Source organism: Aulonocara stuartgranti, assembly GCF_965226115.1.
Source record: "Aulonocara stuartgranti genome assembly, chromosome: 15".
Taxonomy (NCBI): domain Eukaryota; kingdom Metazoa; phylum Chordata; class Actinopteri; order Cichliformes; family Cichlidae; genus Aulonocara; species Aulonocara stuartgranti.
The window spans coordinates 8,891,592-8,903,444 of NC_138951.1; the positions used below are offsets into that span (position 1 = coordinate 8,891,592).

At 40.8% G+C, this 11,853-nt stretch overlaps 1 protein-coding gene across 2 annotated transcripts; it reads left to right on the top strand.

Moving 5' to 3' along the window:
- The first annotated feature begins 157 nt into the window (after positions 1-157).
- On the top strand, positions 158-6,032 carry tdh (L-threonine dehydrogenase). Of its 2 annotated transcripts, none has more exons than XM_082505217.1 (9): positions 158-288; positions 1,826-2,020; positions 2,376-2,418; positions 2,539-2,609; positions 3,347-3,496; positions 3,603-3,775; positions 3,986-4,076; positions 4,482-4,751; positions 4,867-6,032. In XM_082505217.1, the coding sequence occupies exons 2-9, from the start codon at positions 1,834-1,836 to the stop codon at positions 5,004-5,006; spliced, it is 1,125 nt and encodes a 374-aa protein (XP_082361343.1). In that variant the 5' UTR covers positions 158-288; positions 1,826-1,833; the 3' UTR covers positions 5,007-6,032. The 2 variants fall into 2 exon arrangements, with proteins under 2 accessions (XP_082361343.1, XP_082361342.1); XM_082505216.1 differs by lacking the exon at positions 158-288 and adding an exon at positions 1,084-1,169.
- The last annotated feature ends 5,821 nt before the right edge of the window (positions 6,033-11,853 follow it).

Genomic DNA, 11,853 nt, shown 5'->3' on the forward strand with positions numbered 1-11,853 from the left:
CATAAACCGCGTGGCCTCAGATTACGTGGATGCACAAAGATTGACCGGGCGTCGGTGACGCCACGGGAGGGAGTGGTCTGCGAAGGAAGACCGCACCTCCGGGTCTCCGCCAATCCGAGAGAAAGCCGGCTTCCCCTTAAGCAGATGGTCGTTGATATATAGCTTGAAGGCGCAGCTGAGCTGATGCAACACTGAACGGAGATAACACGAACATCCCATTCTCAAAAAGACGCAAATCGCAGAGGAGCTTTCTTTCTGTGTGTGGCTGTGTTAACTGCAGATTATCTGGTGAGTGCACCGATCCCGATATTTGATTTCTTTTACATTTAAGAACCCGGCCGTTTTTTAATTAGTCCTCTTTTCTAGGGAAATTTAAAATTTAATTTTAGGGAAATTATGCGCAATTTATCAATTCGTGCTTCCACTCTTTTTTTTTCTTTTTTTGAATCACGTGTGTTTAACCTTTCTATCCCGATCAAACCATCTCTCTCTCGCTCTCTTTTTTTTTTTTTTTTTTAAACCAAAGCAAAGTCCTCTTCTGAAGTGCAGCCGGTTGCTAAGTCACAATGACGTGCTGAGCTCAGACAGAGAAAATATTTAGGATCTAAAATAGTGGTTGCTCTAATTCAGAATTTCGTCCACCAGCAGCAGTTTTGCCTTCGTGGAAAAGCAGCTGCACATTGGAGGGTATGGAGATCAGTTACGCTGACGTTAAGGAATTAAACGATCGGCATGTCCCATAGAAAGGAGTCTTGGCGAGCTGTGGCGCGCTGCCCATATTAAACAGGGGGCTTATATGATGAGTACCTTAAACGATGTTGGCTCAATATTGAACAGCACATGCTCTCAGAAGGGGATAGGCCACAAGCATGATGGAGCGGGAGAGCGTGCTTTTGTGCAAAAGTAATGTTTTCATGCTTAATCCATGATCTCTGTTATTAATAATTTTATGGTTCAATATATATTTGTAAGAAAATGAAGGCAAACAAAATGAAAGCACATTCCGACTCTGAGTCCATGCCACCCTGATCTTGGCACCGTTTTCCAAGGCTCTGTATGCCGCTGTACGCCCTCTCTCCTTGATTGGCTCTCGTTGAAGGCAGGGCAGTACATATATACTCCAAAGTAACTCCGTTCATTCTTTTACTAGGAAGCTCTTTGAACCCTCGGTAAGTCTTTTCTGAAGTGATGCGTTGCGTAAAAGTCTAGACGTCCCGTAATGAACGACAAATTTAGTTTTATTGCGCTATTTTTGCATGAAGTAGTAGCTCAGTATGCTTAATTTTCTGCAGTTCTGTACCTTTCTAAAGATATGTGGTGTTCGTGTTTTATAATGTTTTTAGATAGATAGAGTTAGAGTCATGTTGCGTTAAAGTTTTGCTCAACTTTGACTGTTTTGGTGTTTTTATGCGCTTTGATTCTTCCATTGCACTCATTTTCTCTGCATCATGTCATTAGCATGTCATTTGTTGCAATCCACGTGTTTTCGCTTTTGGTATGTTTTCTCTCATCTCAGTGTTTTCAGATGCGTTTGATCAATCTGCCCTTTAAGGGAATTAAAATAAAAAGTTTCCGAGTGCCACTTTTGTCGTTTAAAACTTGTTTGTCCACCTCTCGGAGCTTGAGGCTTGGAAATGAGCCGAAAACCTCATGACAAAAATGTTGCGAAGTGAGGCCACCAAATGATGCCAGAGTCTAATTAAATATAAATGCAAATTGGCTTTCATTAGATTTGTAGAGCTCTGCTAGACTTCTTTTTTTCATTGGAATTTACCAACCAAAGTGTCACCTAAAAGTAAACAGACACATTGTTCCCTTCCTCCAGGTACCAACATGCCTGTCGTGAGGATCTTCAGCAAGGTGGCCAAGCAGGCGTTACTCAGTACCCCAGGCTGTGGCTGCCAGCCCTTAACGGTGGCTGTACGCAACATCAGCTTCTCCCCTCGACAGGTGACCTCTGATGCCAGCTTCCATTCTGTGTCCTTCTCAGAAACAGACCACCCCAAGGTGCTCATCACAGGTACGTACGAAGCATCAGGTTTTGGTCTTTTGCAGCCATGCAGTTTAGTCTAATGCTTTAACAAAAAAAGGCCGTTTTAAAATGCACGAGGGTTAGAAAATATGCTGTTCTGGGACTTTGAGATCAGCGGGGTTTCTGACAAGTTTGGCAATGAGAGCTGAGAGGGATGCCATTAAAAAAATAAAACGTGGGCGTCCAGTGCTGTGACCTTTTTTTCTTATGGCCACTCTCCTCCTGAGGTACTTCAGTCTCCATGGAAACTAAGCACTGGTACTTATTAGCTGCTGCGCATCTGATTTGTGTATGGTGTCCTCAGATCACTCATAATATTTCCACCTCCCTCCAACCTCTGCAGGTGGCCTGGGACAGCTCGGTGTAGGCCTGGCCAAATTGTTGAGGTAAGGATTTTAATTTGTCCGAATATAATAAATGACAAGTTTTGTGTTGATTAGTAATTGTAACACTGCAGTTAAACAGTTTATTATAAGGCAAACTTTGTAACATTGGTTCCTTCGCAGGAAGAGGTACGGAAAGAACAACGTCATTCTATCTGACATCCGGAAACCTCAAAACAGCATTTTCCACAGTGGTGAGTATACTCACATATGCTATATAAAAATGTATACAGTTCAGATACACAAAAGATACTATATTAGCGGTGTTTAATGATTACGTTGCATAGCATATACAAGTACATACAAGACATTTTTTGCCCTTTTCTTTAACTTTTTCTCTCTCTATAAGCCCAGGTGTTACTGAAAAAGCCATGTCCAACTGTAATATTTGTAGAGTGTGCAGACAGTCTTTTTTTCAGTATGATGATCCTCTTTTGGGTGTATTGCTGACTAATGCCAGCCTTACAAAAAAAAGTCAGGGATTTGGCAATACAGGTTGTTACGCTTTTGAAATAAATCACAGCATATTGCGTCAGACTGAAATGGACACATTTGAATAGTAAAGTGTCTGCAAATAAAGCCTCTTGCTTTAATATTGATTTATCCTTTCCCTGTGTGTGTGTGTGTGTGTGTGTGTGTGTGTGTGTGTGTGTGTGTGTGTGTGTGTGTGTGTGTGTGTGTGTGTGTGGGGGGGGGGGGGGGGTGTTAATAAATTTCTCTAAATCAACATTTGAATTGAAACTTCTTAAGTTACTTTGCTAACATTTAGTAATGATCAGAAGTTGCTTATGAACATGGAGAACATACAAATTCCGAAGTGTCCTATTGGCAGCCTGTACTGAAGGCTAGGGAGCATCCTTGACAAACAAGCGCAGTCACAGTGAAGGTGAAACAAAACTCTTTACAATGCTTATCCATCTGTCGCCATCAGGCCCCTTCATCTACTCAGACATCCTGGACTACAAGAACCTGCGGGAAATTGTGGTGAACAACCGCATCACTTGGCTGGTTCACTACAGCGCCCTCCTCAGTGCTGTTGGAGAGGCTAACGTGGCCTTGGCACGCTCTGTTAACATCACCGGTAAGTGAATTTGTAACCAATCTGTCTCATGTGGGCATAACGATGTAGGATGATGCTCTTGTTTTTCATGGGGCACTTGCTGAGCGTTTAGCTGTCTGTTTTTCAGGGCTTCACAACATCCTGGACATTGCAGCAGAGCACGGCTTGCGTCTCTTTGTCCCCAGCACCATTGGTGCCTTTGGTCCCACATCCCCTCGCAACCCTACGCCAGATCTGTGTGTGCAGAGACCCCGCACTATCTACGGTGTTTCCAAAGTACATGCTGAGTTGATGGGAGAGGTGAGAGCTCAGAGTTTAATCTAAACTCTTAATGGGCAAACTTGATATCAAAACCATAGAATGTCCTGAAAACTGATGATCCTCAGTGCATGTGCCTGTTTTTGTTTTTTTCTTTTGTTTTCATCTATCATCAATTGATGACTGTTAAATCTAAGTTCATCTGAGAAGCTGCTTGTTCTAAATAGCGGAGTTCTTTCTGTTCTTTAACAGTACTACCACCACCGTTATGGGCTGGACTTCCGCTGTCTACGCTATCCTGGAATCATCTCTGCTGATTCCATGCCCGGTGGTGGCACAACAGGTAGGGTGGATTCAGACTACAGATAAGGTTACACTTTTAACGGTTGCTTATTCCTGTGCTGCTATCAAGTGTCAACTTTGTTATGCAACTGATCTATTTCAGAGTGTTGTTATGACTTGTTGCATTTTTTTTTTTTTTTTTTCATGCCATCGCATAACTTGATCCGGTGTCTCCATATTTTCACTTGTTTGCTCAGCCACCACACCCAAATCCTCTTATCAGTTAGATTTTTAATTACAGTTTAGCTTTTCATAATCGCATGTTCCTCAAATATTTTACTTGGTATACTTTCTGTTTCTGCTGCATTTGTTACTTTCTTTAAGTGCATAACAGAGTTTAGATTTTTCAGCATTTCTGTAACAAGGCTCTTTTTGTTTTTGTTTTTTTTCCCCCATCTCTGACCAGACTACGCCGTCCAGATTTTCCACGACGCAATCAAAACTGGCAAGTTTGAGTGCAACCTGAGACCTGACACAAGGCTGCCCATGATGTACATCGACGACTGCCTGCGTGCCACACTGGAGGTGATGGAAGCACCGGCTGAGACACTAAGCATGAGGACGTACAACATCAACGCCATGAGCTTCACCCCCGAGGAACTGGCCCAGGAACTCCAGAAGCAGATGCCTGAGCTGGAGGTCACATATGAGGTTGACCCTGTACGACAGGCAATTGGTAAGCAAGGCTTTGATTTCTTAAAGGAGAAACTTCTCATTAATCTTTGATATTTTTTGATGGTGAAAATCCTATAAGATAAACTGACACATGCTTTAAATCTGTTCCTTTTCAGCTGACAGCTGGCCGATGAACTTTGATGACTCCAATGCACGGAATGACTGGGCCTGGAAACACGATTATGATCTCCCAGAACTCGTTCAGACGATGCTCAACTTCTTTGGCTCAGAAACACGCATGGCTCGTTTTAACTGAGGCAACGCGGCATCAATCGTAGTATTTTTTTTAAAATGTTTTTTTTGTACATAATGTAAAACACTGACCAAAGAGAACAGAGAAACATGGCCTGTAAGTCATCATCATCCTCTCACTTCTCTGTGTAACATCAGCAGGGTCCTTCTTGCTTGCCACCGACCGGGCTTGTCTCAAATGTAATGGTCAATGAGGACTAGAAGATCCTCACCCCCATCCCTGGAATCTAGTTTCTCCACCTCTGCTTTGCTCTCTTTTATCCCTTTTCTATTTAGAGATTTGGGTGAGGGGCAGTCAATGAGTTGAATTGGTGTCAACATTATCAACCTGAAGCTGCGTTTAGATGAAACAAAGGGTAACTTGCATGCTGAAGAATTGTGCAAATTTTTGCAATATTTTCTGATGAATCTAGTTAACAAATGGGGAATGTTGCATTGTACAACTGAAAGCATTTCTATGTTTTTCTTTTGAAAACCCAAATGGTAAGGTTTTTTTTGGGGGGTTTTTTTTTCCTGCTAAATTTCCATAATCTGGGAATTTTAGGCCTAAAGCTTTGGGGCCAAACTCAAGCAAGAGGTATACTCGTACACAAGGTGTATCCTTTGTTGCACTTTAGACAGTTGGATCTTAAAACCTCTCACAAATAAAGGAGCCTAATCACCTACAGGGATGAATACCTGATACATTGTATCCATTTTTTTTTTTTCAAGCAGTGTGGTGCAGGGATTGTTAAGAATTGTTTTTTCTTTGTATTCCATGACAAATTATTTATTCTGTTGGTGTTTTAATATGCGGGAGCACTTCTTAGCACTCTCTTTCTCTTTTATTTCCACATGTTGCTGTCCATGTTTGTTACTTCATTTTTAACATTAGGTCTTTGATTATTTTCACATGAAAGAGAAATGAGAGTTTAGAGGAGACTGTATTTGTGTAAAAGGAACTCTGATTGTCTTCTATGTGAATGTCTTAGCAGGTTTTGCCTGTTCATTCAAACAGCAAGCTTTGACAATAAAAAGAGAAATCGCATAACTGAGTCCTTTTCCAGTAACTTTCTACACCTTTTATTTAACCATCAGTTTGTTGACCTGTAGTGAGTTCAAAACCCGGGCTCGAGGAGGGCAGCTTGCCATACCAAAAACGTTTGTACAGACTGTTCTCCCACAGATAAAGGAAGTGTGAACACATCAGTCCTGAGAACACAACTCTTTCCTTCTCTGTAAAGAATGTTAGAGCTGTTACGTTTTAAAGGAATTCATTTGCATTTGTTTTAAAGCAGATCAGTGATCTCTAGCACACATATTGGGCTGTGAGCTGTGCATGTTGTTGATCAGAACTTGGATAATATAGTTACTGACAGCAGAGTTAAGTGTGCTATAGTATGCATTTACTGGCCTTAATGGTTGCTCAAAGCTTAACCTGTTGATAGATGTAGAACTGACAATCAGATTACAGTCAAATATGTTCTTTACTGATCTGAATATAAAGATTACATAGTGGAAATGTCAAAACTTCGAGTAACTTCTCGGCAACTGTATCTTGCTTCCAAGAAGCCAGACTTTCTTGTTCTTGTTTTTAAAGAGGTTTTGATCAACAGTTCTCCAGCTTTCTGAAGGTCTTTCAAAGCTTTTCTTTGGACACTGGCTGCTTTCTCACTCATTTTTAGTCAAGTCCTTGTACCTCACCATTTTCAGAGGAATGTTGTTTTTGTTTAAGCCACTTAACACTGACCTATTAATTTTTAAGACATAAAAAAGGCACATACCTCAAAGCAAGAACCAATGCAATGTCTACACATAACTAGCACTAGCAGCCAGTCAAAAAACACAATTTGTTCCCACTTCTTTAACTTAATCTAATATAAAACATTTTGACAGGAATTAAATTGTATTTTTTTCACCAAATAGGTGTTTAATAACAAAGAGTCACTAGCTGAAACCCTAGTATATCTCAGCATGGTGTGCGGTGTGCCTTTAAGAATTTGAGGAAACTGGACAAATGAAGGACAAAATTAGAAAAAGCATCACCAGCAGATGAACAGTATCTGAAAAATTGTATATTTAATATTCCTTTAGCTGATTCTATGAAAAACTCTACCAATGCAGTAAATGCATACCATATAGAAAAACACACCATGGAACACTATCAGTCATGGATTGGCCTCCCCAAAGCCCAGACCTCAACATTATTGAAGCAATGTTGGATCATCTTGACAGAACAAATTTTTATCTCAAACAGTAATGCAGTCTGAAATTTGAGACGCACCAAACTACTTCTCTGCTTGATTATTTGAGAGAAATTGAAATTAATTAGCAACCAAAAACTTGTAAAATGCAAAACACTGACCCAGTTTGCATAGTCAACGATGTTCTCCCACAGAAGAATAAGAAAGAGGAAATAAACCTCCCAAAGAAAAGTGTCCTCCTCATCAATAAACCAGAGCTGCTGGATTTTCCTTACAAACGGGATCATAAACTGTAACCCTGAGGACAGCAATGTCCTCCACACATTCAACAGCCTGTCTCATATTTCTCTGTGTCAGTACTGCTGTAGCTGTTCCAGGTGACCTCGCTTTGCTTTGTTTGCAGTTTGTGCTTCACGAGAAAGAGCACAGACGGGGAGTTTATATCAGTGAAGTGAAAGAAGGGGCGCTGCCTTTTATCTTACTCTCATGAGCTCTCATCACTAATGATCACCTGTTCAGTCTTAATATCTGTCAGCAAAACTGCAGGTATACCTCCAAGCTGAGAGGTTTCTTATTTTTTATTTGAAAATCTCAACAAACTATCGGGGAAGCTTTTAAAACTGTGGGATTTCAAACTAGTCCCACCTCCACCTTACCTTGTACAAATCCTTTTAAAATGGGAGTTTTATGTGATTTCTACTCTCCTGAATAACACCAGGTGTGCTTGCAGTCTTGTGCTTTATGGGCTTGAAAATAAAAATCAATATTTGCACCATTTTCACTCTCTGTTGTTGTGAATTAAAAGCAAAGCTTATTCTGGACTAAAAAGACAAACAAAAAAGCTACGTAAAACCTGTAGGATTCGCAGCTAACTTACACTCGTGTGCAGGCATGCACTACAGAGGCATACAACAGTTTGGTCTGGCTGCAGGTTAAGTTCTCAGAGGCAGTTTTCTCCCAGAGAAACTCAGCTATGGATGACTGTATCTGAATGCGAGTGAACATGTCTGTGACAAGGAGGAGGGGCATTAAAGGGTAGTGCAGGAAACAGAGAGGCTCTCTTGTTTTTACTACTTCTGTTCCCCTTCTTGTAAGTGGAACTCAGCCTCTTATGTAAGACATCTCCCTGGGCGCTGCCTTCCACCAGCCAGTCAGAGAGCTTCTCTTGTTGCTCGGTCCCCGCTGCTCTGGTCGTCATCGTGTAAAGAGATTCTCACAGTGTTCAGGAGATTATGTTACACTGGCGCAGTCAGCCGAAGACACCACAGCCTCTGTTCCACAGCCAGCTGTTAGTCTACATGGAGGCTTGTTGCCATGGGGATGCAGGCCAAGGCACTCTCCTAACACCACCAGCACCAAGGACCCAAGACCACAAGCCTTCATATAACACCCTCCGCCATCAGCAGAAAACAGTAGAGGCCTTTGCTGTACGGTATAGGCCTCCCTATGAGTGCGATCACTGGGGATTCTCAGCTCTGTGAAACCATTACACAGTTACACACAGGCATGGGTGATGGAAGCATTCATAAAAATAAAAAAAACATTTATTTACACTACATGAGTTTGCAGAAAGCGCTTCATCCCATAGGGCAATAAAGAATATGAAATATTGTTGGTTACAAATCTCTCAATGTATTTTTCACTGGTTCAGTCGTCTGGAACTGGGCTATATTTACAGCTGTCGTAAAATCAATTTTTACTGCGGGGTTATGTTCCCCTTGATGCACTGCGTGGTTAAACTATCTCTAAATTTAGCTCCACGTTTTTAATTTGATGATGTTTAGACCTGATCTGACCTTTTCACCTCAAGTACACGGTGTGCACATGCTTAGAAAAGCACTTTTAGCATTTTATATAACCCGCTTCGTTGCTGTAACACGCAAAGCACTCTTTCAAGATTCATGAAAAAATGAATGATGATTGATTAAGTGTAGGTTCTGCTGTCTTGTGAGTTAAGATGAGCACACTTTTTTCTCCTGATCCTTTCATGGCTTTGGTTACGCAACCTAATTCCCTGCTTGAGGTGTTAACCCCAGCCACAGTTCAGGTCAGATTATATGTTCCCTTGATAGAGTTTTGACCGTTAGAAACCCCAAGTGATACCTGACACTGGACCAGCAGATAAAATGAGAGTCGCTCCTTCTAATCTGAGTAAATCTGTGCTTTCAGGACTAGACTCCGTGGCATACAAACATGTCGGTGTACAGTGTAGGCTGGGTTTCACCTTTATGCCAGCCTATTTACAGAGTCTATGTAGCAGTTAGTGACATATTTATTCTGGGCTGTCAGACAAGCTTCAGTCTTTGGCACAGAAAACATGGAAACCAAAACTGTTCAGTTTGAGTGATCATCTTAGTGACTTAAAACACAATGAATGAACAAAACAGCTGCATATCAGACAATAATCAACATCCTATGTGAAATCTTCATTTGGAATCACTGTTCAAGAATTCAATTGAAAAGTAAATGGCTTAGTAGTAACAACTCCTGCTCTTGCTCTTTCTACATAAACAAATGTGAAGGTGACCCAGGATAACATATCAAGAATAAGAGTTTTACTCTTCAGGTTTTCTTCTAAGAAGTCTGATAAATATTCCCAGAAAGCTTCTACAAACACTTACTCCATCCTAACACTTTTGCCTGCAAAGCTAGGACCCTGCAATGTACTGCTGCAACAATATTAGGTGTCTGTGTTTGTGTAAAATGATCTCTGAAGTTTGTTTTCTGTGCTTGAAAGCCTCATTAGGCTCTGCCTGTTCTTTTGCACAATTAAAACTTTCTACACCTTTTATTTAATCATTGGTTTGTTGACCTCCAGCAAATTCAAGACTCGCACACCACAGGAGAAAGCTGTTGTGCTCGGGCTTGAGGAGGGCAGCTTGCCATGCCAAAAACTTTTGTACAGACTGTTCTCTTAGTTACAGATAAAGCGAGTGTGACAACATCAATCCTGAGAAAACAACTCTTTCCTGCTTGTTAAACAATATTAGAGCTGTTATGTTTTAAAGGAATTAATTTGCATATATTTTAAAGCAGATCAGTGATCTCTAACAAACATATTGAGCCATGTGCGCTTGGATTTTTTAAGGTTGCTATCAGCAGGTGAAATACATGATAATATCCCTTCATTCAGTAAAGCTTAAAATGCTGAGAGATGCTAAATCAAAAATCCCAGTACCTTAAAATATGCTCATACTAATCTGAATATCGAGATTATTTAGAGTAAACGTCACAAATCTACAGCACTGTACAAAGTCTTGAGTCAACCCTCATTCCTTTACATTTTGTTTCCAAGGAGCCAGATTTTTGCGACTTGTTTTAATGGGTATTGAGCAATTTTAAGTCATATCTTTAGGCATTTTGTTACCAGCAGCATGTCAAAAAATGCACAAAACCCCAGCAAAGACCTAACACAGGACCCATAGGAGCCATCTGAACCTTTATCCATCTAATGTTCACTGAAGCATCATCAGAAATTGTTTCAGTGGAAGGGTGGCTGTCTAGAAGTCGTTCTTAATGATGGTAAACAGGGAGAAACGGCTGTAGGAGGAGGTCATGAAAGAGGTCCAATACTGAGTGTCTACAGCCATATGAAAAACATGGTGGAGACTCTGTCATGGGTTGGGGCTGCAATTCAATCAGTGTTGTTGGAGATTTCATCAAAACTGATGCAGCTGTGAGTGTTGAAATGTCAGATTTTGATCTACCATGCTCTAAGCTTAATTTTTTAGCATGCCAATGATCAAAGTGAAAGTCACTATTAAAGAGTCCACCACTGCATCTGTTGATACTATTGCTGTGTCTTTATTTAGGTTTGTGCTAAGTTACATAAGCATGACTACAGTATTTTGTGTGAACTTCAGTTGGCCCATGTGCATTTACTGTTTATTCTGCTGTGGGTAAAGCTGCCGAATTCAAAGGCAGCTAGCAGGCTTCTTTTTCAGAGTTCAAGTGCTTCTTCTTTTAGTGAGAGACCTTTCAACAGGATTTCTAAAGGTGAAAAGTGATATCGGGCATTAAGTGAGAGAGGAGAGATGATTCAGGTTTGCTTCCTTGCTCCCATGAGTTAAGCAACTTTAACAAAACAAAAAGAAAAACAGACAACAATCTTTCCACAGCAGGTCTGCACTGAGATTTCCTTAATCATTTGATATTTTTATAGTTCTTCTGGTTCACAAATCCTCTTTATATAAAAACCTCTTTAAATGTGTTGCTGCATAGTCAAAGGTCATTTTGTCAAATGCACCTGTGATATTGTTTTCTCCGCTGCATGTATGGGAAGGAAATTAGGCAGTGCTTTGTTTGACCTGGGCACAGAATAGTTTGGGTGGAACTTGACTGAAAGATCTGGGAGCTGATATCAGCTGAATTGGATCACTGCACATACATTGGCCAAGTGGTCTTGTGATGTGTGCTGGAATATAAACTGTTTGTATTAATTAATTTCTGCTATGATGTCACTTACACCACCAACCCATTTTAGTTTTGTGTCTAACAATTATTGTCTATAGGTGGGCTCTACATGTATTTGTATATTTAGCATTATAGCAGTGTTAAATTCAGAAACCCAGAATAACTCTGATTGGCTGTTTAAACACGCGTGAGCTGCCACGTGCAGCAAACTGTCCTGACCAATGACTGACTGTTTGGCTGTAGCGCCCTCTGTCT